Here is a 26,516-nt window from a genome sequence, read left to right on the forward strand (position 1 = left end):
TTAGGTTTCACCATATGAACTGATGGATGGGAGGGGGTGGGCACAAACATTTAGTCCACAGCATACAACTATACCATTCTACCTTTATCAATTACTGTAGTTTTAAAGTAAATTTTTATATCCAGTAGNCCTGTTGTTCTCCAAAACTGTTTTAGTCATGCTCAACATTTTGCTCTTTAATGTGGATTTTAAATCAGTCTAAGTTCAAGCAGACAAACACAAATGCTAGGATTTTGATAGCAAAAGCAGTGATAATGGGTTTCTCTGACATGTTTCTGCATTTAATAGAAATACTCCTAAAATTTCATTAGTAAATACGATAGGTTTTTAGGAGGTTCTTTTGGTAGCTACCCTTTAGCAGATTAAGTAAGTTCCCTTCTACCTTTAATTTTCTAAGAGCTTAGTTGTTGGTTTTATTATTAGGATTTGATGAGAAATTACAGAAGAGAAAGAAGAGGAAGATTGAGGGTTTTAAATGACCATGGGTTTCCGGACTGGTGAGTAGATGGATGGAGACCTCATTCACTAAGATTTTGAGAGCCTTAAGAAAAACAGATTTATGAGGGAAGATGGGGTGTTTGGATAAATTTGAGATACTGCTGGGACATTCAAAAAAAGCTATGGCATAGACGTGTGCTGTCCAATATGGCACCCTACTCACACATTGCTACTGAGCACCTGAAAACTGGCTAGTCCAAATGAGATGCGCTGTAAGGGTTCACAACAGATTTTGAAGATGTAGTATAAAAAAAGTAAAATATTGCATTAGTATTTTTTACACTGGATATATGTTGAAGTGATAATATTTTGAATATATGGGGTTAAATAAAATATATTAAAAATAACTTTTTAAACATTTTAAATGGGACTAACAGAAAACTTAAAATGACATATGTGACTCTCATTAGATTTCTGTTGGATAGCATTGCTAAAGCTCTCAGGAGATACAAATCTGATATTCATGAGATATAGATGTGTGAATTATAATCTTACAGGTGGAGTTCAGGCCACAGGCGTTGATATGACCATGAAGTATGCTGAATGAGAAAAGGACTAATGCATCTAAAACACAATTTGACTTATAAAACTCCATTTACCAACAACTTCTCAGGAACATACAAATATTTGCAAGGTGACAGACACAACCATAATATAAATACTGAAATTCTATGTTCCAATGAAGCCAGACCACAGCTCACATAAAAAGAAAAAAAATCACAAGAATATTACTTTAATGGAATGTAAGGCTTTTTTTTTTCACCTCTATAAAATTTGTACACATATCCAAAAAAGCTGGACTGAGAGCCCCAAATAATCCAATGCTGAAAACCAACCTGATGAAAAGGGTCGTCTCTATATTCTTTTTTCACACTTGGATTAATTTGAGGATTTTCCATATCTGTCTCACTGGTACAAGATGACCGGCATTCTGCACAGTGTAACAAGTCTTCCCATAATACATCTTCTGTTTCAGATTCTGGCCTTGTACTCTCAGAATCCTGTCTGGAACTTGAACAGCGAGAGCTGCAACTAGTACCCGATTTAGGGGCATCCTGAAATCAAGATATTCTTTGACATTAATACAATTTATGAACCCTTTCCAAGTCAAAGGATTCTTTCAGAACCATACGTTGCTACTTTTTGCTACAACAACAAATACACTGTCAAATGACAGTGAAACAGAGCAAAACATTAAACATGTTAGTATTTAAGAAGTAACAAAATTTCCTCATATCAAAATTTATTTGATTTCACATCTCGGCTCCAGTGTTATTTTGCATGCAAAGGTTGTACCTGTTCCCGCCTAAATTTTTATACACAAAGTTCAAAATTCAGGCAAGCAGAGACTAGCCTAAGTTCATATGGATATTATTTTATCAGTATATGTATTGATATTATATTATCACTGAATATTAGCCAACTTTAACTGATGTGTTTAATGGAGTTATTTTCTTACTCTAGTCTTTTTTTAGCAAGAGGAGATCTCATGTATCTACTGCTTTTGCTTTTTAAATAGACGTTCAATAGATTGATGTAAAATTAATAAATAATCTATACCAGGAAGATAACTGCCAACTCATGTTTTTGAGACAATCTATGGTATAAAAGTGAAAAACTAAAAGGCACAAGTTAAATAATTTCTAATCAATTTACTTTTCTCCTAGGAGTTGTTACTGTACAACCTTTGAGTAAAAGTTTGATTTAATAATTCAAAATAACTTTTACTGAGTAAAGAATGGTAATAGCCATCCTTACAGCCAAGTACGCTGAAATTTTCAGATTTGTTTTTAGTTATCCTGTCACTAAGATTGTCCATTTTACCTTTAAAATGTTTAGACTGTATTCCTTTCTTCTTCTCATGATATCATCAGAGTTCAGACTTTATCATCCACACCTTGTTTGCTATAAAAGGCCTCCTAATTGACTCCTATCCCTACTTTCCAGATTCATCTTCCTTAAGTGAGCTTTATTTTCACTCCTCTGATCTAAGTCCTTCTGTGACTTCCACCGCTCTCCTAGATAAAGTTCAAATTCCTTCACCAGCAAGCTTGTCTTCAAATGTGCTGTTTGGACTTTGTTCTCCACGCATCCCTACACAACCCTCCCCTCCAGTGACGCTGGCTATGCCCTTGCCCCTAAATACAGCTTGTTCTTTGTCCCTCTAGCCTCTGATGATGTGTCTACCCTGTATCCTACTCTCCTCTCCAGCCTACTCAACCAAGTGTCAGGAAAACACCATTTCTATCCCTTTCTAGCTGGCTTACCTTGTTTCCAACCCTTAGCTTAGTCTTCTGGCAATGGGGAATAAAGCTATCTTAAAGAGACCCTGAAAATTAAATGAGCACTGTCGCTTTTAATACAGACCAGGTACAATGCAGGGGCCCCACACATGTTAGTTTTGAAGGCTTTTATTTAGAGTGATCCCTTTGTCCCTAAAGCGAGGTATTATTATTTATTTCCATGACAATAAATTTTACATTGCTATTCAGCATCTATAATATTGTCTGTGTTATTAAATGTTCATGAATTTAATATTCTCAAGTAAGTCATAACTCTCAAATACACTGTGAGTCAACGGAAAATAGAAGCCAATTTTTTTTTCCCACCCTTACTATACGTATCAAAATATCTTGAATGAATGAGACAGGTGATTGATAATTAATTTATTGATATTAGAATGGGGCACCATGAATATATATTTAGTGTGTTGATGAGGGGTTTATTTGTGGGAAGAGAATTATTCGTTTGAAGAAGTAAAAATGTTTTGACAGAGTTGAGCAGGAATAGAGAAATAAAAAGAAAAAAAAATTCAGAAAGAAAAAAGGTAAGAATCAGTCTCCTTTGTTTTATAAAAAACACTTCGAAAATGTTTGATTCACTAATGTCAACCAGAATCCTTGAAGCATACACAGTTTTTATCACAACTGTTTTCATTAGACAGTAAGACACAGAAAGTATTTAGTAACCAGTAATCATTAATTTAAAATTTTTGATAAAGCTAGATTATTATCTATGACTAATTTCTGATGCAGATTTGCTAATCATATACAGAAATGAGTAACAAGATTAAAGACCTGATGATTACTTAACTGAAACTAATGGGTGATTTCAGGGATAAGAAAATATCTTTAATTCCTTATAAAAGTATTTTGCCAAAGACTGATTAATTAGTGGGCCATGTCACAAATGTAAATTCTAAAAAATTATGACCTATAACCACTTACATGTCAAACAGAATTTTACCTGAAACATTTAGGTGATTAGTGGCCACTTTGAATTTCACTAAAAATTGCTGAAAAAAGGCTAAAAATTGGAAATTTTTGAATTAAAGAATATAGCTGAGTTAACAGCTCATTTAATTTGGTTCGGTCTGCTTATTTTAAATCTTTAGACAAATAGCTAAAACTGAGCGTATAATCAAATTAAAGGGAGAAAAATTATTTATTTGAAGGGAATGAGAATTTGTAACATAAACGCTTTGTACCAGGCAATTGTGCATAATCTTATTAAATACTAACAATCTGGAGCGTCTGGGTGGCTCAGTCGTTGAGCTTCTGCCTTTGGCTCAGGGCGTGATCCTGGCGTTCTGGGATCGAGCCCCGCATCAGGCTCCTCTGCTGGGAGCCTGCTTCTCCCTCTTGCACTCCCCCTGCTTGTGTTCCCTCTCTCGCTGCCTGTCTCTCTCTCTGTCAAATAAATAAATGAAATCTTTAAATAAATAAATAAATAAATACTAACAATCTGAGGAAGCTAGTCTCCTCTCTCCACTGTACAGATGCAGAAACTGAGACTCAGAGAAGTTAAACAATTTTTCCAAAGTCACTTAAATGTTCTGAGTCCAAGCCCATGGTTTCTTCATTATCCTTCATAAGATGAAATGCTACCTTCATTAGATGAAAAGCTAATTTTCAATAGGGAATAAAAACTGGAAGATACTTACAGAGTTAAACAAAGCAGGAGAGAGTAGGAAACAGGGCAAATGCTTAAAGGAAGTTATCAATTCCAAAGGACACCTCCTATTCCAGATAATCAAGTAACTCCACCATCTTCCCAAAAGGAGACTAGAAGACGACAACCAGATACACAGAGCAGATAGTAGAAAAAGGCAAGAAACTGGGGGAGGGGTGGGAGAGTTGAGGGGTGGAAGGAAGGGGGTTAAGTGAAAGTCTACACACTAAATGACAAGATCACCACACCTCATCCCCAATCCCCTTGATGCCAAACACCATGGCAGCCTAGTATAATATCTACTACTCCCACACCACCAGAAGATTGGATGATTCTCCCTGAAAAACTAAAAACCTCTAAAAAGTATATCTATAGATATTGACATAGAGAGGCTTATAACAAATGGCTGTGTCACTAACCAGTCATTTTATAAGAAGACCACAAGTTCTACCCAGGCACAAAGTGCTTTCCAAAATGCTTTCTTTGTGTCTCACCCTTAAAGAAAAAACATCACCAGTAATTTGAAGAGAACAGAATAATATATACATAAAGATGTCAACACTACAACACTACTGTATCCTGTCTCAATTTTACTTCTTCAAAGGAGTTTTTGTTTTGCTTTTCTAAAATACCCTGTGAGGTTAGCTTGATTTGAGAGTCAAAATTTTCTTGAACTGAAATGCAGCTTTTAAAATAATTTCTAGTCTAAAGCTCCCTATTTTGCAGATAAAGAATTTGAAGACCAGGTTTTATTTTTAGGTAATCTTTAACATCATTAAAAAAAAGATTCAAAACAATCAATGTCTACTAGCTAATTATCAGCATTACTTAGCTTGAAACCCAGGAGATTTTAGGCAATGTATTTATTTAAAAGTTAAGATCAACAGAATATTGTTCTGCCTTTCAAGAATCTCAAGAGTTCAAAATATAGCCGCAAACCAAGAAGAGCAAAGATTATCGGATGAGAAAAGTAACTCTAAAGCCATATAATTTATCTATTGGAGAGTGAAGACCTCCTTCTATAGAAGGTCCTGAATCCCTTCCAGTACCAACTGACTTCTGACTGTACTTAGTGTAAGACTGAGAAATTCACACGACTGAATTTCACAAGGAACAGGGGACAGTATATCAGATGATGTGGGTGAAGTCGATGAGCAGACACACTGGCATTTGTCTGTGTCTAATGGCAGCCCCTTAGAGAAGAAACAGCCAAAGTCACCACTAAGATTAAATAGAGATAAAACCACAGAGAAGACTGTATGAAGAATAAGTAACTCTTCTAAGCTTGAAACAATCAAGGTATTCACACTCCAGCACAGTGTAATATTTGATTTTTCACAAGTATAGCCCTAAACCATCAAGAAAAAAATTCTAATACAGTCTAAAAAGAGGAGAAGGCAATGTTTATCAAAAAAGTGCCATAAATGACATTTGCCTTCAAGTGAGATAATGAAATGTTCTGTCCTTAGAATACTCAAAATACAATTGAATGAAATTCTTTTTCTACTTAAATAGTTTCAAGAGATGCGATAACTTCAAGAGATGTGATGTAGTTGGAAAGGGGTTTAGAGAAAAACAAATATTAATAAAGAATCAAAGAAGAAAAAAAGAACTGAATTTTACAGAATGGGCAACTGAATAACTAGTGATAGTAACATGAAGAAAGTCACTTAGAATGATAACTCTGCTATGATCCAAAAGCTATAAAGCCTTTCAACTTGTGGAAAAGACTAACACAGGAGTTCACGAAGTGTCTCTCTAGGATGGTTGTCTTTAAAAGTAAACAACAAATTGAATGTATGAGTCTTCAGAGATAATTCACAAAATGAGCACAAATGAGTAGCTCTCTATCATGTGTGCAGTACATAAATCTGAAACTGTTACTCTACATACCCAGACAATATAACATGATAATTGATACTGATGGGAAATATTTACTTCAATAATTATATTCAATTGTTGAAAGAAGCTGTAAATTAATAACATAAAACAGGTACGTATACATTTACATAAGGACGAAGTATATACCTCATTAGGGTAATGTTTCTTATAATGGTGTGACTTTCTGTTCCGAAGAATGCTCTCAGAAGTCCTATCCATGTGACGGCGTAATGGGTATCCTGTTTCAGGACCCTCCTCACTGGAGACTTCATCAGAGACATTTGTTATTGTCCTTTGAGTATCCTAAGTTGGGAGTACACAGAGAAAATTACTGGTAATTTACGACCGAATTTGTGCTTTAAAACTGCAAAATTTTAAATTACATGTACATGCACATACACCTTCAAATATCTTCAAAAACCTCAAAGTGATTGATTAGTATGTGATCTTCTTTAAAAATGTCTTAAATTATTGCTTATACTGTTATTTCAACTTTAAGAATAATTCAACAGCCATTTGTCAAATATTGTCCTATAACATTTCTGTTCACAAAAGGATTTGAAACAGCTTAGAAAATTAAGAACGTAAAATAGGATAAAAGTAGAACAGAGACCATTTTTAAAAAGCTGAGAAAACGGAGATGAACTAATTATACTATTTGCACAAACCCCAAATGCCATCAATTATAAGACCATTACTGATTTAATAATGACATGAGGCGGGAGGAAGTGAATAGTAGTTGTATGTGTGCTCATATTAGACAACATTGTGCACGTACCAATTTATAAGAGACATCCAGATTTTGGAAATTCTGAAATTGAGAGACCCCAGAGCTTAAGTTTTATTGATATTTTCATGTTCCTCTCATATAACTTTAGTAGGTAGTAAATAGCTGAGAATGTGTTTGAAAGCTATATGACTGGAAACTTATCTGCTGACTGATGATAGTGATGTGAGGCTCACATTATCAGAGAGCTAAATGCTTCAAAAATCTAAAATCAGAATAAGGGATTCTATTTCACTGCAGCCCCATGCTATTGACTGTATAGCTAGTGGTACTAAAAACACATGTATTGTCAAGTAGTTGACACATACTTCACTCAAAATTGAAGAATCAACACAAATGTTCATGCTCACATTTCTATATGTAACAGAAGCAACATCTTTCAATTTGGCCATATTTTTTACTGTAAGTTTTTTAAAGAAAAAGTTATTTAACCAAAAAAATTCAGCGAAACAAAGTGATGATATTACATTAGGCTTCGTTACAATAAACATAGGATTTCTTTATTATTTTAGAAAAGTAAGCAAATAATTGTTGTCCTTAATAAATATGTCCTCAATAAGAATTTTTTTTCAAATTAAAAACAAAAAAAACTGTGCTGACACCAAAGGTAATGAAAGTAGGAAAAAACAAGGTAATATATTCTTATGGGGAACATGAATGGAAAGCCAGATTCCTAGTTCAGTTTCTAAAATAATTTAGATGTTCCATTTAAACAAATTCGCATACACACACACAGACATGAGGAAAGAGAAGACAAGTTTTAACAAACATCAACTATAAATTATAAAGTGCTTAACATTTTGGAAAAATTGGAGCCAATCAATCAATTCAGAAGGTGACAGGTTACATCGGCAATCAAGTTTATTCATTTAACTTTGATTTTCACCTTTATCAGTGTGATTTCTAACAGCTCACAGAATAAATTCTGGAGAAAATACAGAGTTCAAAGGTGATTCCGATGTGTAAGTCACTTTACATTAGCTGATGTAAAATCACGCAAACTATTTTAAAAACCACACTTACTTTGCTAGGAATGTTCCTCAGTGTTCCTGGGTGCCAGGCTGCCTCTTCTGGTCGAACAGTTTCACACTGAGGTTCATGGCTTTGGATTCCCTCTTCACTGCTTTTAACAGTCTTTTTCCCTTCAAGGGATACATAGCCATTGTCAGTCTCCGTTGATTTATCTATTGAATTCTTCGCTTTCTTTGATCTAAAAGGAAAATATTGCAGAAGCACATTATGTACACTTAGCTTCTTTTGGATGGGTTACTGATGGAAATTATGATCTGTTAATAATTAAATCTGGGAGTTATTTTTTAGAATTTTAATGGCTACCTTATTTTTATAATAAGTAACTTAGAAATACAATACCTATCATATAAAATAAATCAATAGTTGTAAATCAATGTCCTCATTCAGCTTACTTGATAGGTTTTGAGGTCTTACAAACAGCAATTCTTTTTTTTTTTTTTTAAAGATTTTATTTATTTATTTGACAGAGATAGAGACAGCCAGCGAGAGAGGGAACACAAGCAGGGGGAGTGGGAGAGGAAGAAGCAGGCTCACAGCAGAGGAGCCTGATGTGGGGCTCGATACCATAACGCCGGGATCACGCCCTGAGCCGAAGGCAGACGCTTAACCGCTGTGCCACCCAGGCGCCCCACAAACAGCAATTCTAAGAGACATGCCCTAACTTATCAAACGACTCTTGGTTCAAATCACTTGGTCTTTGTACAAAATCTATGATCAAAATTTTGCCAATTTTATTATGGTTAATAATGTATTTTAAAGTTTTACGTAAAAAACTGTTTCTATAATTATTAATTTGCAGTTAGTAGTTTAAACTGGTTTTAACACCTCCATTTACCCAAATACTATTAGTATATATACATAAATATCTCTGATAAATTCATTTTAGTGTACAAAGGAGCCACAGGACCTACTGTAACATAAACATTTTATGAAGAAAAGGAAAACGTTTTAATACAAGTTTCTAAATAATGGAAGAAATAGAAATGAAGAAAACCAAAAAAATAAATAATTTCTTTCACCCACTGAAATGCTCCAGAAAAAAATATTACTATCATGTAGCCATTACCTAAAGGCTACAACTGAGGTTCTTCATTTATAGGAATTTCATTTTTTCAATACACAAAATACAACATGGAAAGTAATGAACAAGATATTCTGATTAATAGGCCAAAGCTCGAGGAGTCTTCTTCAGAGACTACAGTGGGTGAAAGAAATGGTTAGTAGAAATATAGTGTAAGTCCCACACAAAATTAAAATGTGCTCCATGCAGATGAAATTTACCATGAAATTTATTAAAAAGCAATTGCATTAAATTTTACTTAAATAAACCCCCTTGAATTTTCTGTAGAGTATCCATTTTAAAGAAAAAAAAAATCACTATATCGCCTTCATACAGGTAAAAAAAACAAAAGTTTTTAAAAATGCACAAAAGAGGGGCAACCTGAGTGGCTCTGGGTTGGTTAAGCGTCTGACTTCAGCTCGGGTCATGATTTCAGCATCTTGGGATGCAGCCCCGTCAGGGCTTCCTGCTTAGGGAGGAGTTTGCTTCTCTCTCCCTCTGCCCCTCCCCCCACTCGTGTTTTCGCGTGCTCACTCTCTCAAATATATAAATAAATAATCTTTCAAAAATGCATAAAAGAATTATCTTTAACACTACAGTTACTCATTCCTACTGGAATCTTTTAGAACTGTATAGGACCTTAGAATTCAGCTATTCTAAATGCTCATTTTGGAAACAATGGATCAGAAATATAAAGAGGTCTAAGTAACTTATGTAAGGTCACACATCCAGTTAGAGGCAAAGCCAGCACTGAAATACAGACCTTCTGACCATGAGGCTAATTATATTCTCCACACTACCTCCAACTGCCCACTCTTGCAGAAATTGCCTGATAGGATTTCTTCTTAACGTACTCATCAAAGCCTAGAAAGCTTTTGTTTTATACAAACAGGCCCCTCTGCTTTCTGACCTTCTCCTGCAAGGTTACTAAGGGGGTTGGCAGAGCCCACTTCCCACATGCTTCACAGAGTTCTGATGCTTTCTAGTCATTCAGAACACATCCCAACAGAGTTGCAAGACTCAGAAGCCCAATCTTCTGACCCTTTTCTTTCTGTAGGACCCTGAGAGACATGGCAAGACCAAGGGAGAGAGCCACAGAACAAAGATCACTTAAGAGTGGCAGAAGGTAGGAGGAAAATGGATTAAAGTGGAGAGGAGGAAGGGCAAAAACAGAAAAAAAAAGGTGCCGAGAAAACTTGTGACCTTCTCGGCCTCAGGAAGAAAGTGATAAAAACACCAGCTATTAATTATCCCCATCACCTCTCCTTTGAACACTGTGCAATATGTAGGTGTAGAAAAAGACCGAGGGAAGTAAACTTTCTGATATCCCAAAAATGTGAGAAATTCCAAAGACAGAGAAAGGCATGTGCTGGAAAGGTATCCACTATGAAGTTTCCTGGAAATTACACTGGGCTGGGAAAACAGGGGGAAAGGAGGTGAATGATGTGAAAGAAGACTGCAGAGTTGGTAGAACCAAAGGAGGTGAATGATATGAAAGAAGACTGCAGAGTTGGTAGAACCATTAATCAGACAGGATAGGCAACAGGAAAAATGTACTTGGAAGAAAGACAGAAATGCTGGCCCTCAAGGGCCTAGGGACACCCTTAGAAAGATCACTAAACAATTGAAAACATTGCCTAGAGGCTGATAGTCTGAGTAGGAAAAGTGGCTGGAAACTTGGAACCCTCGAGGGCAAAAAGATAAGGGCCTAGTGGAAAGGGCTTTGAATCAGTAATAAGGGCTGCTTCAGGGATTTTTCCAAGGGGACTGTGCTCCTTCCTTACAAGGACAGGGTCCAGACTGTTATGCCCTAGTAGTACCCGTTGCACACACCTTTCGGCTATCTCCCTTCCTCTCTTATCTCTGCCCACTTCCAGTCTCCTCTGGGTTGTTTCTTTCCCCGCTCTCTCCTCAAAGTACACAGAACACTCTCAGGAGACAGGAACAGTAAGTCAGTAGCTTGCTGATGTTTCTCATGAACTAAATGCAGGTAAGTTGCAAACCAAGCTGAAAGGACATAGAAAACACGAAATATACGTACCACCCTCAGAGTTTACAAAGTAGCTCAAAATAGAAACTGAGGCAGCTTGCCAGTGGCTGGTAGTAACAGCTCTTGCACAGGAACTGTGGCCGTGGCACAGCACAGGCAGCCCAGCCACAGCCAAGAATGGCGCCCCATTCAAAGACAAGTTTACGCAAGGTGTCAGGCGCAGCCCAGTGGGGTTGGGAAGGGGCTACATCTAGAGATTAACTGAATAAATAAGTGTATTGAGGACAATGGGAACCAGGTTTTTCAGTGATAGAGAAGGAAGATATAAAGACAAGATCAAATGAGTTTTGAGGTACTGTATTTGAACTGGAGCTATCATTGAAAATTCATGGCTTATAATACATATAAATATAGAGATAAATATAAATGTAGAGGGATAAACACAGACACACACACAGACACCTTTCTCGCTCTACCCATCGAGGAGGTCTGGGGGGTAGTAAAACCACAACAGCAATAAGCACTTCTAGCACTCAGATCCTGCTTTCTAGATACCACCCTTCTCGAAGAAATGGCTAACTCCAAGGCTGAGGCAGAGGAAGGACAAGCTGAACCTAAAACTTGTGTTGCCCTAGAAAGTAAGAAAGTGATCAAAGAATGAAAGGGACATAGCAAAAATGACAAACTGCCTAAAGGGGCTCCACTGGCCAATTTAGGCCAATCTGATCATCAAAATGAATAATGATATTAATAAACTGAATAAAATCGAAATCCATGAGTAAATAAATAGAGGAAAGCTTATCCTTAAAGCAAAATGCCAACTAATAAATGCAGAAGGAATGACAGAGTTAGAAAAATCACCATTTGGCAACCATCATAGCAGTAATTCAGGTAATTGCATGCTAAAACCAGAAGGTGAAGGTGGGATAAGGAATGGGTTATTTTCATAATCTTAATGTGTCTCCACACAGACATTTGCTTATTATAAAGGGAAAAATAAATTTACATGGAGAAAATATGGCAGATATTATATTAATCAAGTGATTAATGTAAACATCATCAATAAGAGGACAAATTCATATTGTTTGCCACTTGATAGGATGCAATGAAAAGAACTAAGTATCACTTCTACGATATTCCTGCCAAAAATGCATAACTTCAGTTTAATGAAGAAACATCACACTAACAACTCAATATTATGCTAATTGTCAAACAACTAAGTTTCCAGATGTAAAAAGTCCTTGTTTGTGGTGTTTCCTGATTTCCATGGTGTAAATAATCCCACCAGAGCCAATTTCAAGTACCAGCTGATAATGCTGACCTAGTAGTTGGGAAGACATACGCACATTCCACACTCACAAGCCACTTGGAGTCTGATCCCGACCAGGGGCACAAACTCAAATTAAGGGACTTTGTGCAAAGTGACTGCCTGTAGTCTTCAAAAATGTGAAAACCATGAAACTTGAGGAAAGGCTGATGTCTGCTCCGGAATGAAGGAGACTAGAGAGACAGGACCACCGTGTGCAGCACATGATCCCAGATTAGAGCTTCTGCCAGAAGCAGCAAGGCTATTAATAGGGACAATCAGCAGAATTTAAATGCGGTCTCTGAGTGAAAGATATATGGGAGTTCTCTGTACTGTTCTCTCAACTTTTCTCTAAGTTTGAAACTGTTTCAAAATAAAATCATATCTTTTCAAAAGTACAAACTGATTTGTACCCTGATTAGGACATTCTGGATTTCAGCACAGGGAAAATGCTGAAAGGATAAAGAGTTGGGAGAGCTAAATTCCAACTAAGTAGGTAAAGAGAGTCAAAACCTGTGACTGCTCCGGGTGGTTTAATTCTACCACCGACTGCTGCTTCGCTCATAGTGCCATTAACAGCTGAAACTAAGAACCTCACAGAATAATATTTATTTCTCAAAAGGAACTCAGGCTACCAAGACTCAGATATTTAATTATCCCAATCCCTTGTTTGAAGACATAAAGATACTAGGGAAAGGCAGTAGGACTAAGAGATTTACTTAAAATACTAACATTGTAAAATTCTTCTTAGACGATTTTTTAAAGGTTTGCTACTTCATTTAAATCAACTTTAAATTATGTACAAAAATAAATTAAAGCAAGTTGAATACCATTTTGGTTTTAAAATAAGCATGTACTTCTAAATCATCATTCTCTACCAAAAATAAAAAACAGGGTAAAAGGGCACCTGGGTGGCTCAGTAGGTTGGACGTCTGACTCTTAATTTTAGCTCAGGTCTTGATCTCAGGGTCTTGAGTTCAAGCCCTGTACTAGGCTCCTTAAAAATAAATAAATAAATAAAATAAAATAAAAGGGTAGAAAAAAGCTGGTATCAGGAATTAAAAGCACCACAGTATAGAAAGAAATAGTACTTTTTAGTATTATCCGCAAAAGTCTACCTTTTGACAGCTACACCGAATGCATGTAATACATTTGCTTAGTAAAAACCAGAGTTAACAATTTTTTCTTAGATCAACCCAAACACCATGAGTCATAGGCATGTGGGCAGTGAGGTTAGTACTGCCTTGAAACAGGAGACATACAAATCTCTACTGATCTTAGTTATTCTGTGATAGAAGCAGTATTTCCTGCATTAGATTTTGAACAGAAAGCATTTGCAAAGAAACAATGTGCAATTCCACTGCCATGGTTAAGGCTTGCCACATTTTACAACTTCAGAGCTAATTTTGTAACTAGCCCAATGCATTAATCTTCAAATGGCATGACCTGTGTAGAACTTTCTTTACTATGCTTGACATTCAAGAAAGATAGCTCTAGGTCACAAATACTCTTAGGAGGAAATGACTTTTAGAAACCTAAGTAGTATAATTAGCATAATTCCTTTATGAGATGAATGATGATTTTGCTCTTGTCTGAAAAAATGCAAATAAATGCAAACCTATACCATAAATAAATCATAAAACTGGATGTGTTTTTCAACATTGAAAACTTTAACCAAAGAATTAACACAACTTTTAAAGAACTTCCTAGCTTAGGAAATCTCAAATCTATTGTATCAAACATGAAAACCTGTGTGTTTCTACTTGAAAAACCTCGTCAGGTAATCAAGAACACTCATGTTACTCTGTACTGCCATGGGGAAGTATTTATTGGTGCTCTAGAAAATACTCAGAGGTATATAAATAGATCCACCTGAAGATCATCCCTTGAGTACTAAAGGACATTAGAGAGCGGCCGTANNNNAGGGAAAGTTAACAATAGCAAATAGCTTTTGTTCTAGAACGTGGTATGAAATTTCTAGTCCTGCTGTCATTTCTACAAGGGAGGGGAGGTTACCCTCTAGAGTAACAGAGGGGAGCCTAGAGTAACAGAATGCATAAAATCTCAGATATAAGAAAATGACACAGAATCCTACATATTACCATCGCTGCTGTGTGTAGCTATGCATACACCTTGAAGATGTGCTAACAGCCCTTCAAAGACTTTTAGGTCCCTATGTTTCCCTAGGTATCCTCTACAACACCTAAGTTTGAGAGGTATGTACCAATTTATGTATCATGTACCAGGTTTATGTATGGTACCTGTAATTTTTCTAGAACTAGCCCAATTCTAAAATAGAGTGACTATAGCAAAGCTAATGAGTTATCTAGTTGTAGCCTAAGATATTTTTAAATATCTGGGATATACTGACATTTACATGGTCTTCATCCTTGTCTGTGGGAGACAGACTTCACCCAGTTTACAGCTTCAGTGACTGAACTATTTAAACTGCAGTCATTAAAAACCAAAATTTTAATCCTTGTACCAAAAATTTACGGTGGGACTACATACCACTCTTACTTACATTATACAGTGTACTCCATTATGTGAAGAAAATCAATTTATTAAATCTTTAACATCCATGTAAGTGTTAAAAACATTCAATATGGAGGTTAAATCAGGACAGCAATCTTTAAGGCGAGTCAGGGGACACCTAGGTGGTGCAGTGGGTTAAGCATCCGACTCTTGGTTTCGGCTCAGGTCGTGATCTCAGGGTCATGAGCTCGAGCCCTGCATCGGGCTCTGCACTCAGCATGCAGTCGGCTTGAGTGAGACTCTCTCTCCCTTTGCCTCTCCACTCCCCGCCTCTCTAAAATAAATAAATCTCTTAAAAACAAAAAAAAACCACCCAAAATACCCTCCAGTCTTAAAAAAAAAAAAAAAAAAAAAAAAAAGGTATGTCAGTCAGGCGTGTGAGTTAACATGTGACCTGGTTTTACTCTGGCATCTGTCTCTAATCCACCAAGTCAGTTTATGTTGACGGTTATTCACTGACACTGTGATGATGAAATTCTTCTTAAAGGACATGTAAAAAAAACTTAATATCTGAATTCTGAAATAGGTATTATGCTGAAGAGATATACTAACTAGATATAATTCTTCCTACTCAATCTTTTTAACAGAAATTATAATTATGCTAATTTAAGACTACAATTCTTTGAAATTAAAGTACTAAATACTTAGGAAATATGGTTGATTCCTACATCTTTTTAAATTGGTACTGCCTTTGGCTTTGTTTTCTCAGTTTCATAGAGTTCTTTTACAATCATTTCTATTTTTTTTCAAATGAGAAATATTATGTCTTGTTTAAAAAAATAATTTTATCCTGAGAATGAAATGTACTTAGAAATGATAAATAGGGCCTTTCCAACTTATAAACACAGATGTAAAAATAGTAGTTTGCACCCTAACATCTAGAAACCAAAAGACACTATACACAAAGCTTAGACATTTGTGTGGTTTTACATTTATTTTCCCATCGGTTATGTTAATTCAGATACCTTAATAGAATTATCCAGCTTTTCAATTTATTATCACCAGAAACAATTTTTAAAAAGTCTCAGTTGGACTTTCAGTTTAAGGCCTTTCTGGCTTATCAAAACTTGAAAGAACAAGACATCATCAAGATTTCAGAACTCAGTTTAGAACTTCCAAAATTAACATTTTTCTTAAGATCTTTTTGTACCTGATATTTAAAACATTCTCATTCATATGCTAGCAAACCAGTTCCAAATGAGTCAGCTGAAAACAGTGCATCTTTAAAAACATTTAGATTATAAAGTTGTCATTTTAAAGAGAATAAGTCCAAAGGGATTTAGCCATTTTATTATCAATGACTGGTAGTCAAGGTCATTCTACAGCCCAAAGGAAGAAAACTGAAGTCTGAATCTCATTTGACTAGAGAAACATAACAGAACTTCAAAGGCACTAAAACCTACTGATCTAGAGGCATTTTGAATGATATGTAACAGGAGGTCAGTTTTGGACAACCAAAACAACCAAACGATTCCCCCAAAGCAAAACATATCCACTGTGCTGTTTTATAACTGCTCATCAGAAAGTCTTGAGAAATGCGCTTAAGAAACTGACTTTGCAGAGATAAAATTATCACATCCTACTGTCAGAAAGAGAGCTATTTATTTAAGAGGAAAAAAAAAAGACTAACAAAGAGAGACACGATGCAATTCAAATTCAAAACAAAACAAAACAAAACCTAAGTCTTTTCTGAACAAAGAACAGGTGGCTGGAATAGTCAGGGGATCCAACTTAATGCCATAGTTACTTCAAACTACTAGACTTTTGTACAATTTCCCTCAAAATTACAACCAAGGAAAATATCCCAGGATACAACTGCTTAATTTTATAATGCATGACAAACTTTATCATAAGAGCACAATCACAAGGGGATGAAACAATGATATTAGTAGAGGAGTTAACAAAAGTGATCAAAAATAGTTATGTGCAGTATCCCTTTTCTTGATTTACTAACTTAGCAACTTTTATGGTCATACTCAGTAGTTTGATCATAGTTTTTAACATTTTTCAAATTTATTACATATCTATGTAAACCAGTAATATAACTCTGAAATGTTCTGAATTAACTTTTCAAAATAATAATACAAGATTGAGTTAGGTTTATTTTTGCAGCTTGCTATAAAATTGTATTTTCCTACTTGGCACATCTTTACAGCGATACAAACTACACAAAAAGCCCAATTTGACCTATAATGCTGATAGAATAATCAATTAAATAGAAGTAAAATTGTACTTGAGAAATCACAAAATAAATCAAAATCAAGAAATCCCAACTAGATATACTTTGACGGTATATACTCATTCTCACAGAGGCGTATTTACACAGAACCCAAAGTAAACTTTATGGTCTCTATTTTTCCATTATCTATATAGCATTATAATTTATCAAAACAAAATCTATAATGGGACTGTCATAGTTAAAGTCATTAATATTCATTACCTGAGACTGAAGTGCCTGAAAAGGGATAGTGCATGTCTATGCCATATAGAGACTTGAATAAATACAAACCCTGATAAAAAGAAAGCGGCATGCCAGAGATCTCTGAACACAGCGCCAACGCTGTAAGAGGTGCTTGTTCCGTGGCTCTGAGCTGCTCCCTCTTGTGTGTTATCTGTGGTACTAGAACCATCTCCTTCCCTATGGACTTCCAAATGGGCTGCTTTTCTTAATTTCCTTCATCAGAAGAGATTAAGAGAGAAGTAGCTTTAAAATGTTAACAACCATTTTCTAGGTAGTACATTCAAAATTTTGATCAAACATAAACACAGGAACTTCAATACACAATAAAATTCAGATTAACTGGAGAAAAGTTAATCCAAACATCAAGGTCCATATTCAAGAACAACTTCTATAAATGTTAGGTTATTGTTCCTTGCTCACACTGACAACGTCAGTGGACATTAGCTTGTAACGATATCATTGCACAGATTTTTACAAAGTATTTCTTCCCTATTTGAATGCCACTTATCTGCAGAAGAAGAAAGAAGAAAATTTAGATCAGAGAGAATTATGATCTAACTGATCACCAATGCTATTTCTCTAATGCAGGTATTATCTCTTCAAAACGAAAAGGGCTTAAATCTCAACATCCCCAAACTGCAAATGTAGCAATCTCTTAGCAACAATATTCAAAAGAGGAATTGCTCCAAAAGACCCTTAAAACAGAACTCCATTGTGCTGACTGGCCAGTGAGACTTGCTATGTTTACTTAATCAAGAGGCAATATTAAACAGCTTCGAATAGCATTTAATAAACAGAATTCAGCTAATTTTTTTTCCTGGCTATTGTTTTTGCTGAAGTATCTCATAAATACAAGATTTTGTAAACAGAGGGAATTATCAGCAATTCCAACTAATATATTCCCTACAATGGTATTAGGGAAATGAGCTTTGGAAATGAGCTTTAGGAAAGACAACAAAAACAACAAAAACAGGTATGTGGTCTCACAATGGCCTTGAAGCACAAACGGAAACTAAATCGTTTGGTAGTTTACTCTGAAGCTTCCTGCTCTATTTGAAAGAATGACTTTATAAGATAACAGTTTATTCGAGTCACGAAAAATCTTAGATTCAAATTACACAAATCCACAAAAAGATTGCTTTGAACAGAGTACCTTCTTCTTTTACCCCCTGTGCTGAGAGGGGGCTTTGGTGTCCTTGTGGACACGATCTGGCAGTGCACGGTTCCAAGGAGCAGCATCAGCCATACTGGCCCGATCACTTCCGTCAGAGGTATGCTATGTGGGCTAGAAGCGGAACAGAACAATACTACTGCAGCAACTACAAAAAGGGAAAGAAAATATGTATAATTATAGATCTGATAGTCACTTCTTCAAAACTTGAAAAATTGTTCTAACATTGCTTCTTGCCAAATTACTTTTCTAAATTTAAATAAGTTAAAAATGTTACTGCAGACAAGCTCTTTCAGACTTTCTGTTTGCCACCTGCTAACCACACTACTCGGTAATAAACTCCTGGAGCAAGATAACATCCAACATAGTCTCTAAAGTACACATTTTCACGCTGCAATGAAAACCCGCTGCATATGAATCTAAGGGCATTCCTGATAAGATCACAGAGAATCAAAAGAACCACTAACCTCTAGTGCACTTAATGTCTTTGTTTTACAAACAAGGAAGTCTATGATAGGTGTGTAATAAGGCTATAAAGAGCTTCTTTTCAAATAGAGATTTATCTGCTCAGAAATAATAACAAATTTACTTGGGTATATTTTTCAGGGAAACCAGTAAACACTCACCAGTGCTAACCACTGCCACACGAAGAAGAAATCTTGTTTCTGCCTGCTCAGCATCTTCTACACTTTCCAGACATTAAGTCTCTCTATCTTTTGGGAGTCGGCCTCCTCTATCTGTCAATCAAATTGTCTTATTTATCCCACTTCAGGGATAGATGTGTAATCTAGTCTTACCAGAGTCTTAATTCTGGGCATGGGGATTAATAATGAAATGGGCATGTAACCTTAGCAGGACCAATCAGAATCTCTTTTTCAGGGATTAATACAGGTATTTGGAAAGAAGGTCTTTCTCCTACATCACAAACACTAAGAACTATGGAAATATGAAATTGTCAGGGGCCACCTCAGCCACCTCCTTAAGAATGAGACCAGCACGATGAGAACAAAATCAACAGTATAAAAAGTGAAGATATCATCTGAGCCAGTAGATCCAGCAATGCTGGAACACAGCGCCTAGGAGTTCCTAACTCTGTTTTGGAACAACTGGAGAATTTGAAAATTAGGAGATTTTTGTTCATTTTGTTAGGTGTGATTGTTATAATGTGCTTATGTAATGTGCATATTTAGAAGAGACGCATGTTGATGTATTCAGGAGTCAAACATCATGATGTATATAATTTACTTTAACAAAATATATTAAGCAAATATTCTAAAATATTAATAATGATTTAATCAAAAAGATGGGCATATGCTATTTAGAACGACTACATAGCTTATCATGTAAATCAGGACTCTTTTGAGAGTGAAAGGAGAGCTCTTAATACAAGCACCAGGATGACGCAAGTAGGTTTGGACAGTTGGACAGTCTCAAGCAAACTGAACAATTGGGTATCCCAGTTATTGTTTTTGTACTAGCCTATCTAGTTTCCTGGGGTTTTTTTGAAAATTTTTATGATCAACAGTAAAAACAAACAAAAAAACCAACACTTTTTGCAAAAGCTAGTGTGCATTTGGTTTTTGCTACCTGCAACTGAAAGAAAGGATTCTAGCATACCAAGATGTAAGTTTACCTCCTAGCATGTGTTTAAGAGGTATCACAAACACAACTTTCAGCTTTATATTCTCCTGAATAAGTTTCTTTAAAAAGAAAAAAAAAACTTAAATTTTTTAAAAATGCCAATCATTTTTATGAATTACTCTGGAATTTAACTCAAATTCTCTAGTTGTTTTATAACAGAGTCCAGAATTTTGAAAAGTATAGAGTTTTTGTTGTCTTTAATATGAACTCTAATTTGACCTTTATTAAATTCCTTTACCTTTTTGAGCCTTGGTTTATTTTTTGTACCATAAAACAGGATATAGGTACTATAAATTCATGTGAGGTAATACATATAAAAACACTTTGAAAAGCTCCTTACATAAGTAAATGTGTAGCTAACACTGGCAAATAGTACTTTTATTCACTATCATTAACTATCTTTAAAAAGAAAGGGGATGCAAATCCTACTTAAGAGGTTCAGAGTTTCTTGTATAACCTCCAACCTCTTGTTCCCCTTTGAGTGAAGGGTTAAGAAGAAATCACTCACTTCTCTTATATAATGCTAAGTTATACTTCTCCATCATTTAATGAAGTCCTGTGACCTAGAAAGAACTACTAGAGATTTTTGCTGGGCAGTACTTCTACAGATTCCTCCAAGAGCCTCAACTAAGGCAAAATGTTTTATTAGGCACAAAATTTCCAAGGCAGGACTTCACATACTGGCCAAGCAGAACTCCAGGGATAATCGTCAGAAATATAAAATATCTAAAGTTTAATTTTTAGGTTTGTCAATCTTTGAGGTTTAGTGGCAGATGCTAGGCACTGGCAGTAGTAAGACGAATGAGACATAGTCTCTGTTCCCTGCCCCTCCTCAATTCAGGAAAAAAAGAAACAAAATGCTTATAACGGACTACACTGTGCCCCCCCCCCCGTTCATATGTTGAAGCCCTACAGTGCCTATATGGATGTAATAAAGGTCGAATGAAGTCATAAGGACAGAGCCTTAGTCCAACAGGGCTGATGTCCTTTTAAGACAAAGAGACACCAGAGATCTCTCTTTGCTCACACACAGCAGAAAGACCACGTGAGGACACAGTGAGAAGGCAGCCATCCACAAGTCAGTAGGAGAGGAACCTCACCAGACACCAACCTGATGGCACAATGATCTCAGACTTCCAGCCTCCAGACTGTGAGAAAGAAATCTTTGTTGCTTAAGCCACACAGTCTGTGGTATTTTGTTATGGCAGCCAAGGAAACTAATACAATACCTATGAAGAGTGCTATAATATACACAGAAAGACCTATAGCTAAATTGCCGGGGGGGGGGGCAGAGGGGCGGCTAGGAAAGGATTCTCAAAGAAGATGGCACCTGATGCCTAGTCTAGCGGAGAGAACAAGTAGATGCAGACTAGGTAAATATAAGGCAAAAGGAGGGGCCACCCAAACAAACAGAGTTGCACATTCAAAGGCATACAGGGCTTAAAAAACAAAACAAAACAAAACAAAACAAAACAAAACACATAACAACACAAAAAAGGAAGAGCAAAGAGCTAATTTAGTCTGGTAAAACCTGGGCAGAGATTCAACAAGGGACTGACTAAAAACTTGGCTTTCCTCTTGAAGGCAATGGTAACTAGAAAGAGATTTACACTTTAAGTGGCTGATTTGAATTTGCAATTTAAAAGGTAAACGGGCAGAAGGTAGAAGATATAAGGGCTCTCCGCAGTAATCTGGGTGAGAAATAATATAAGCAAAAAGCATAAATGGAGTTGAGAATACATAGTTGAGATACTTAAAAGGTATGTAATTGAAATAAAAAACTATACGTAGTTATACAAAATCAAATCTGACTGCACATGATACTTTCTACCTTTTAGGAGATAAGGGTGGGCTAGAAAATGAGGTCTTAACTCAGAGCACTGCACCTTACTTTTATATGCAAAAAGATGGAGGCACAGGGGTTTGGAGAGGTAACAGCAGATTCCTGAGGGTCATTAAGGGTCATACCATCATTTTGTCACTGGCTGTGACTCAAAGCAGGTTAAGTCATTTCTTCAAGCTTTACTAGGAGAATATTCAGTGTTTATCACTTATGAACACTTATAATGTTAAACTCTGGCTCTGAACTGAAAAATATCTTTAATATGTCTGATCTAACCTGTCTTATTAAATGTAGACAAGCCAGTAAGTGAATTTCAGACACAATATGTGAACTTCTAGTTGCAATGCTTGAACCTTATGATAGCAAAAGGCAGCAAAAAGCTTAAATGTCCAACAATGATGTAGGGTAGAATATTTTACAATAATTTAAAAATGTATTTTTAAGCCTGATAGTTGTGATGACATAAGGCAAAAAAATACAACTGTTTACACAGAATAATCTCAACATTTAAAAATGTTACAAAGTAAACTGAAAGGCAGGATTATGGGTAGTTTTTTTTAAATTTTTTCCCACATTTTCCAAATTTTCTGCAATGAACATTCATCATTTCTTTAATCAGAAAAGCACACATATTCTATTGATAAAAATCACAAATCTTCAGAGTTCACTCCCTTTTATGTGTATAAGATGTGCCCTGGCTTAAAAGAAACAACTTTACCTAAATAAAAGTCTGTAGGTTTTATTACATTTTCATTTACTTAAAAGACATTTATCTGGAAAAAAAAAAGGATATTTATCTTTTCACTTAGAGTGTGCTGATAAAATATATTTAAATAATCATTCAGGATTACAACCATTTTTTTAAAAAGCAAGCCATTAGAAAGACTGAAACGGTACCCACTAAATTAAAATCATTGCTTTTATTAGAGCACTGGGATGTGAGTGATGTCTTCTTCACGCCTCAAGCACTCTACAGCGTCGCGTATTACGTGTTATACGCTACGGCTCTGACTGGGCACCAGAGGGCTACTGTGCTGGGAGGCAGCGTGATGGATTGTGCAGAATGTGGCTCTGCCATCTGACTGCTTAGACTTGAATCTGGACTCTACCGCACCTGCAGACTGTGTGATTTCGGGCCCTCATGTCCTTTGGGTCCCCTTTCCATCAGCTAGGCATAATACCAGTACCTACAGTTCACTTCCCTGCGTGGTGGTTGTGAGAATTAAATGAGAATCTGAAGAGTGGTCAGAAAATGGGGTATAGACTCTCAGTACAGAATGAGGACAGTCTCAGAACACAATGGTTAAAAGAAAAGAGAAAACATGGCTGAGACAGGAAAAATGAACTCATACAGCTTGTATAAAAAAAGACCAGTGTGGAAGGTATATATGGTATGTATGTGCATTTGAAGAGACTTTTCTAGTTGTTAAATTCCTCTCAATCTGTACTTGTCTTTAGCCATCCACAGATTCTTATTTTCATAAAATTATACTGGAAAATAACTGCTGTTTTCTCAAACATTTTTAATACCAAACCAGCTGTGTCTTATTAAATGAAATATCACAATAAATGCGTATCTTCATACTCAGTATAATAAGTGTATGTTTTTTAAAAAGCCTTAGTAACCCTAAAAACATAACATCCTGAAAGTTAAAAGCAAAATGAATTTCTTTCACTTAATTATACCTTGCAGAAGATAAAGGACAAGAAGCCAGAAAAAGATGACTTTTGATGTTACTTGTAACCACCACCGGAAGAAAAAGGGGAAAAACACAACTCGAACAATTCCCTTTCTAGTCAGAGAAGTCCAAGGACTTTCAGGTTTTGCTTTAGCAAATGCAGACCCTGAAAAAAGTAAAATAAAATCACAGAGTACATTTATCATTCTTTAATTTCCTTAGAGAAAAAATTTCAACATTTGAAGAACAAAAAAACATGTCTAATTTTATTTTGCATTACACTGTGAGTGAGAAATGCCCAATTTTGGGTAGTAGACACGTTTAAAAACATTCTTCATGCTATCATATTAATATTAACTCAGGTACTCTGAAAAAAACTATTTTTAACTGAAATAACAGCAGAATTTCTCCCACATGTTTTATAAATATAAGACAATGCTCAAATGTCAGTTCCAATTAGGAATTAAAAGTTACCACTTTACCTTTTATGACCAAGCCATATAGCTTGTTAGGCAAATACAAGTTGGTATTCTTTTCTTTTTATTATTTCTTGGACTGATCTCTCGTGGCAGTAAAGACTGGTCAGTGGTATTTAAATATCTCCATTATCCCTTTCTTATACTATTCCTGCCTTCACTTATGCTCACGTTGCTTTTATTTCTACAAACATATACCTAACCCACTTTGAATTGTTCCTTCAAGGTCAATTTCTAATTACATTAAGCTTTTACTTATTCAAGACTCACCTCTTACAAGATCAACATCTATGAGGTCTGGTTTCACATGTGCTGTTTTCTTTGGTTTATTCCTTAAACCCTATAATATATTAAAGTAGTATTAGTAAGAGAGTAGATCTTAGAAGTCCTCATCACAAGAAAAAAAAAATCTTTGTAACTGTGCAAGGGGATAGATGTTAACTACTTATTGTGGTATCATTTCTCAATAAATACAATTTATTTCTCAACATATACAAATATTGAATCATTATGCTGTATACCTAAAAGTAATATAATCCTATATGTCAATTATACCTCAATAAAAAAATAGTATTGGAATTCAATAGATATATTTTTTAATCCAGAATAACAGAAAATAATCAAATTCTAAAGATTTCAATAAAAAAACTTTAATATACTAGACAAAAATATAACATATTATATATTTGTTACAATTGGAACATAACTGTAGTATTGTAATAAATTTTATTACTTTCCAAAAGGATAAATTTAGGAATGTGTATAACAGGGAAGGCCTGTTTATTACTAAAAGTAAAATTCTAGAACAAAGACTATCACTACCACCCAATTTGGATGTGTAGTCTGAGATGGTCCACGAGACTGTGTTGGCCCCAGATTTGCACAGGAGAGTGTGCTGAGGCTGGTTGGGAGAGCAGGGGTCCTGAAAAGGCCCTCACGGTGTGATGGGGGGAGTTGCTGCAGGAAGCAGTGGCTCACAAAGCCTGGGGACAGACAGGGATGCAGACTTCTCAGCTGATGCCAGAATGTGGGGGGCGGTTATTAGCTGAGACCCAGAGAGGATGATGCGTATCTCAGGGTCGCCACTATGTTCACATGCCAACCACTAATGAGACCACAATGCCACCTAGTCACCTTAGAACTTAGACGCCATGCCCAGGTGGAGGAGGAGGGAAAAGCAGAAGTCACAAATTGAATTAGTTTAAACTCGGAATTACTGAACACTAAGATTAAGTTTCTGCCAGCAGTGTACGGAGTGGGAATAAGGGTAGAGATCAAAATCATTGAAAAAAAAATCACACTTAAAACTAGGATGTTAAGAATTGAAAGAGCTTAGGCTAAATTCCTCAGGAGCCAAGTGCTGAGATATGACGCAGTGTTTAGATGATTTGTTTACTATTCATTCAATTAATCAAGTAACTGTGCAATAAATTGTTTGGTCCTGATCCAAATAACAATGACCCCTAAGGGAAAAATTTAATTAAGTACTGTTCGCATCTAAAACAAAGAAGAGGAGACTATTTGAGCTCAGAATCAACTGAGATGTTTAAACCAAAATGTACCCTGAAATCAAGAAGCAATTAACTGCTGAACCCCTTCAAATAGTCTGTCCATGTGAAGCAGAAAACTACTCAGAGGTATAAAAACAAAAGAGAAGAAAAGAGGACAGAAGACATAGCCAAGGTAATTTTATATATAGTTGATCCTCATATTCATAGATTCTATATTTGCAAATTTATTTTATTCTCAAATCAATACTTGCTGTGCTTTTGCAGTCATTTGCAGTCATGCACAAAGTAAGAGTGGCAAAAAGTTTGAGTCACCCAATGTGCACATTCCCAGCTGCAGTCAAACAAGGCAACAATCTGCCTTCTTATTTCAACTCTCATGCTGAAAATAAGCATCCTTTTTACAGTCAATTTAGTGCTGGCTTTTGCTTTTTTTGTACTCCTTGCTGGTAATTTTGTTGTTTAAAAATGGACCTCAAGCACAGTACTAAGGTGCGGTCTAGTGTTCCTAGGTGTAAAGAAGGCTGTGATGTGCCTCACTGAGAAAATGTGTGCTAGATAAGTTATGTTTGGGCGTCAGTTATAGTGTATAAAGTCCTTATGAGAGGAACAGTAAATTAACTTGATTTATGCAATTGTGTTGTTTTTCAACATATTTATTCTTCTTGACTTTTATCGTATGTGGTTCATTTCCTAT

General features: G+C 35.7%; 1 protein-coding gene across 2 annotated transcripts in view; it reads right to left on the minus strand.

Annotated features, from left to right (window-relative positions):
* Positions 1 to 26,516, minus strand: part of PHTF2 (putative homeodomain transcription factor 2) — a 114,618-nt gene that overhangs the window by 20,351 nt on the left and 67,751 nt on the right. The window contains exons 4-10 of one of the 2 annotated variants that reach the window (XM_040644321.1): positions 24,582 to 24,651; positions 23,843 to 24,001; positions 18,655 to 18,820; positions 17,550 to 17,714; positions 8,141 to 8,327; positions 6,478 to 6,633; positions 1,335 to 1,553 (exon numbers count right to left, since the gene is read on the minus strand). In XM_040644321.1, coding sequence (XP_040500255.1) covers positions 1,335 to 1,553; positions 6,478 to 6,633; positions 8,141 to 8,327; positions 17,550 to 17,714; positions 18,655 to 18,820; positions 23,843 to 24,001; positions 24,582 to 24,651 — 1,122 coding nt within the window. Of the gene's footprint in view, positions 1 to 1,334; positions 1,554 to 6,477; positions 6,634 to 8,140; positions 8,328 to 17,549; positions 17,715 to 18,654; positions 18,821 to 23,842; positions 24,002 to 24,581; positions 24,652 to 26,516 lie in introns of those variants that run through there. The other variant, XM_040644322.1, reaches the window with a different exon arrangement.

The sequence above is a fragment of the Ursus maritimus genome, unplaced genomic scaffold, assembly GCF_017311325.1.
Source record: "Ursus maritimus isolate PB19 unplaced genomic scaffold, ASM1731132v1 scaffold_3, whole genome shotgun sequence".
Taxonomy (NCBI): domain Eukaryota; kingdom Metazoa; phylum Chordata; class Mammalia; order Carnivora; family Ursidae; genus Ursus; species Ursus maritimus.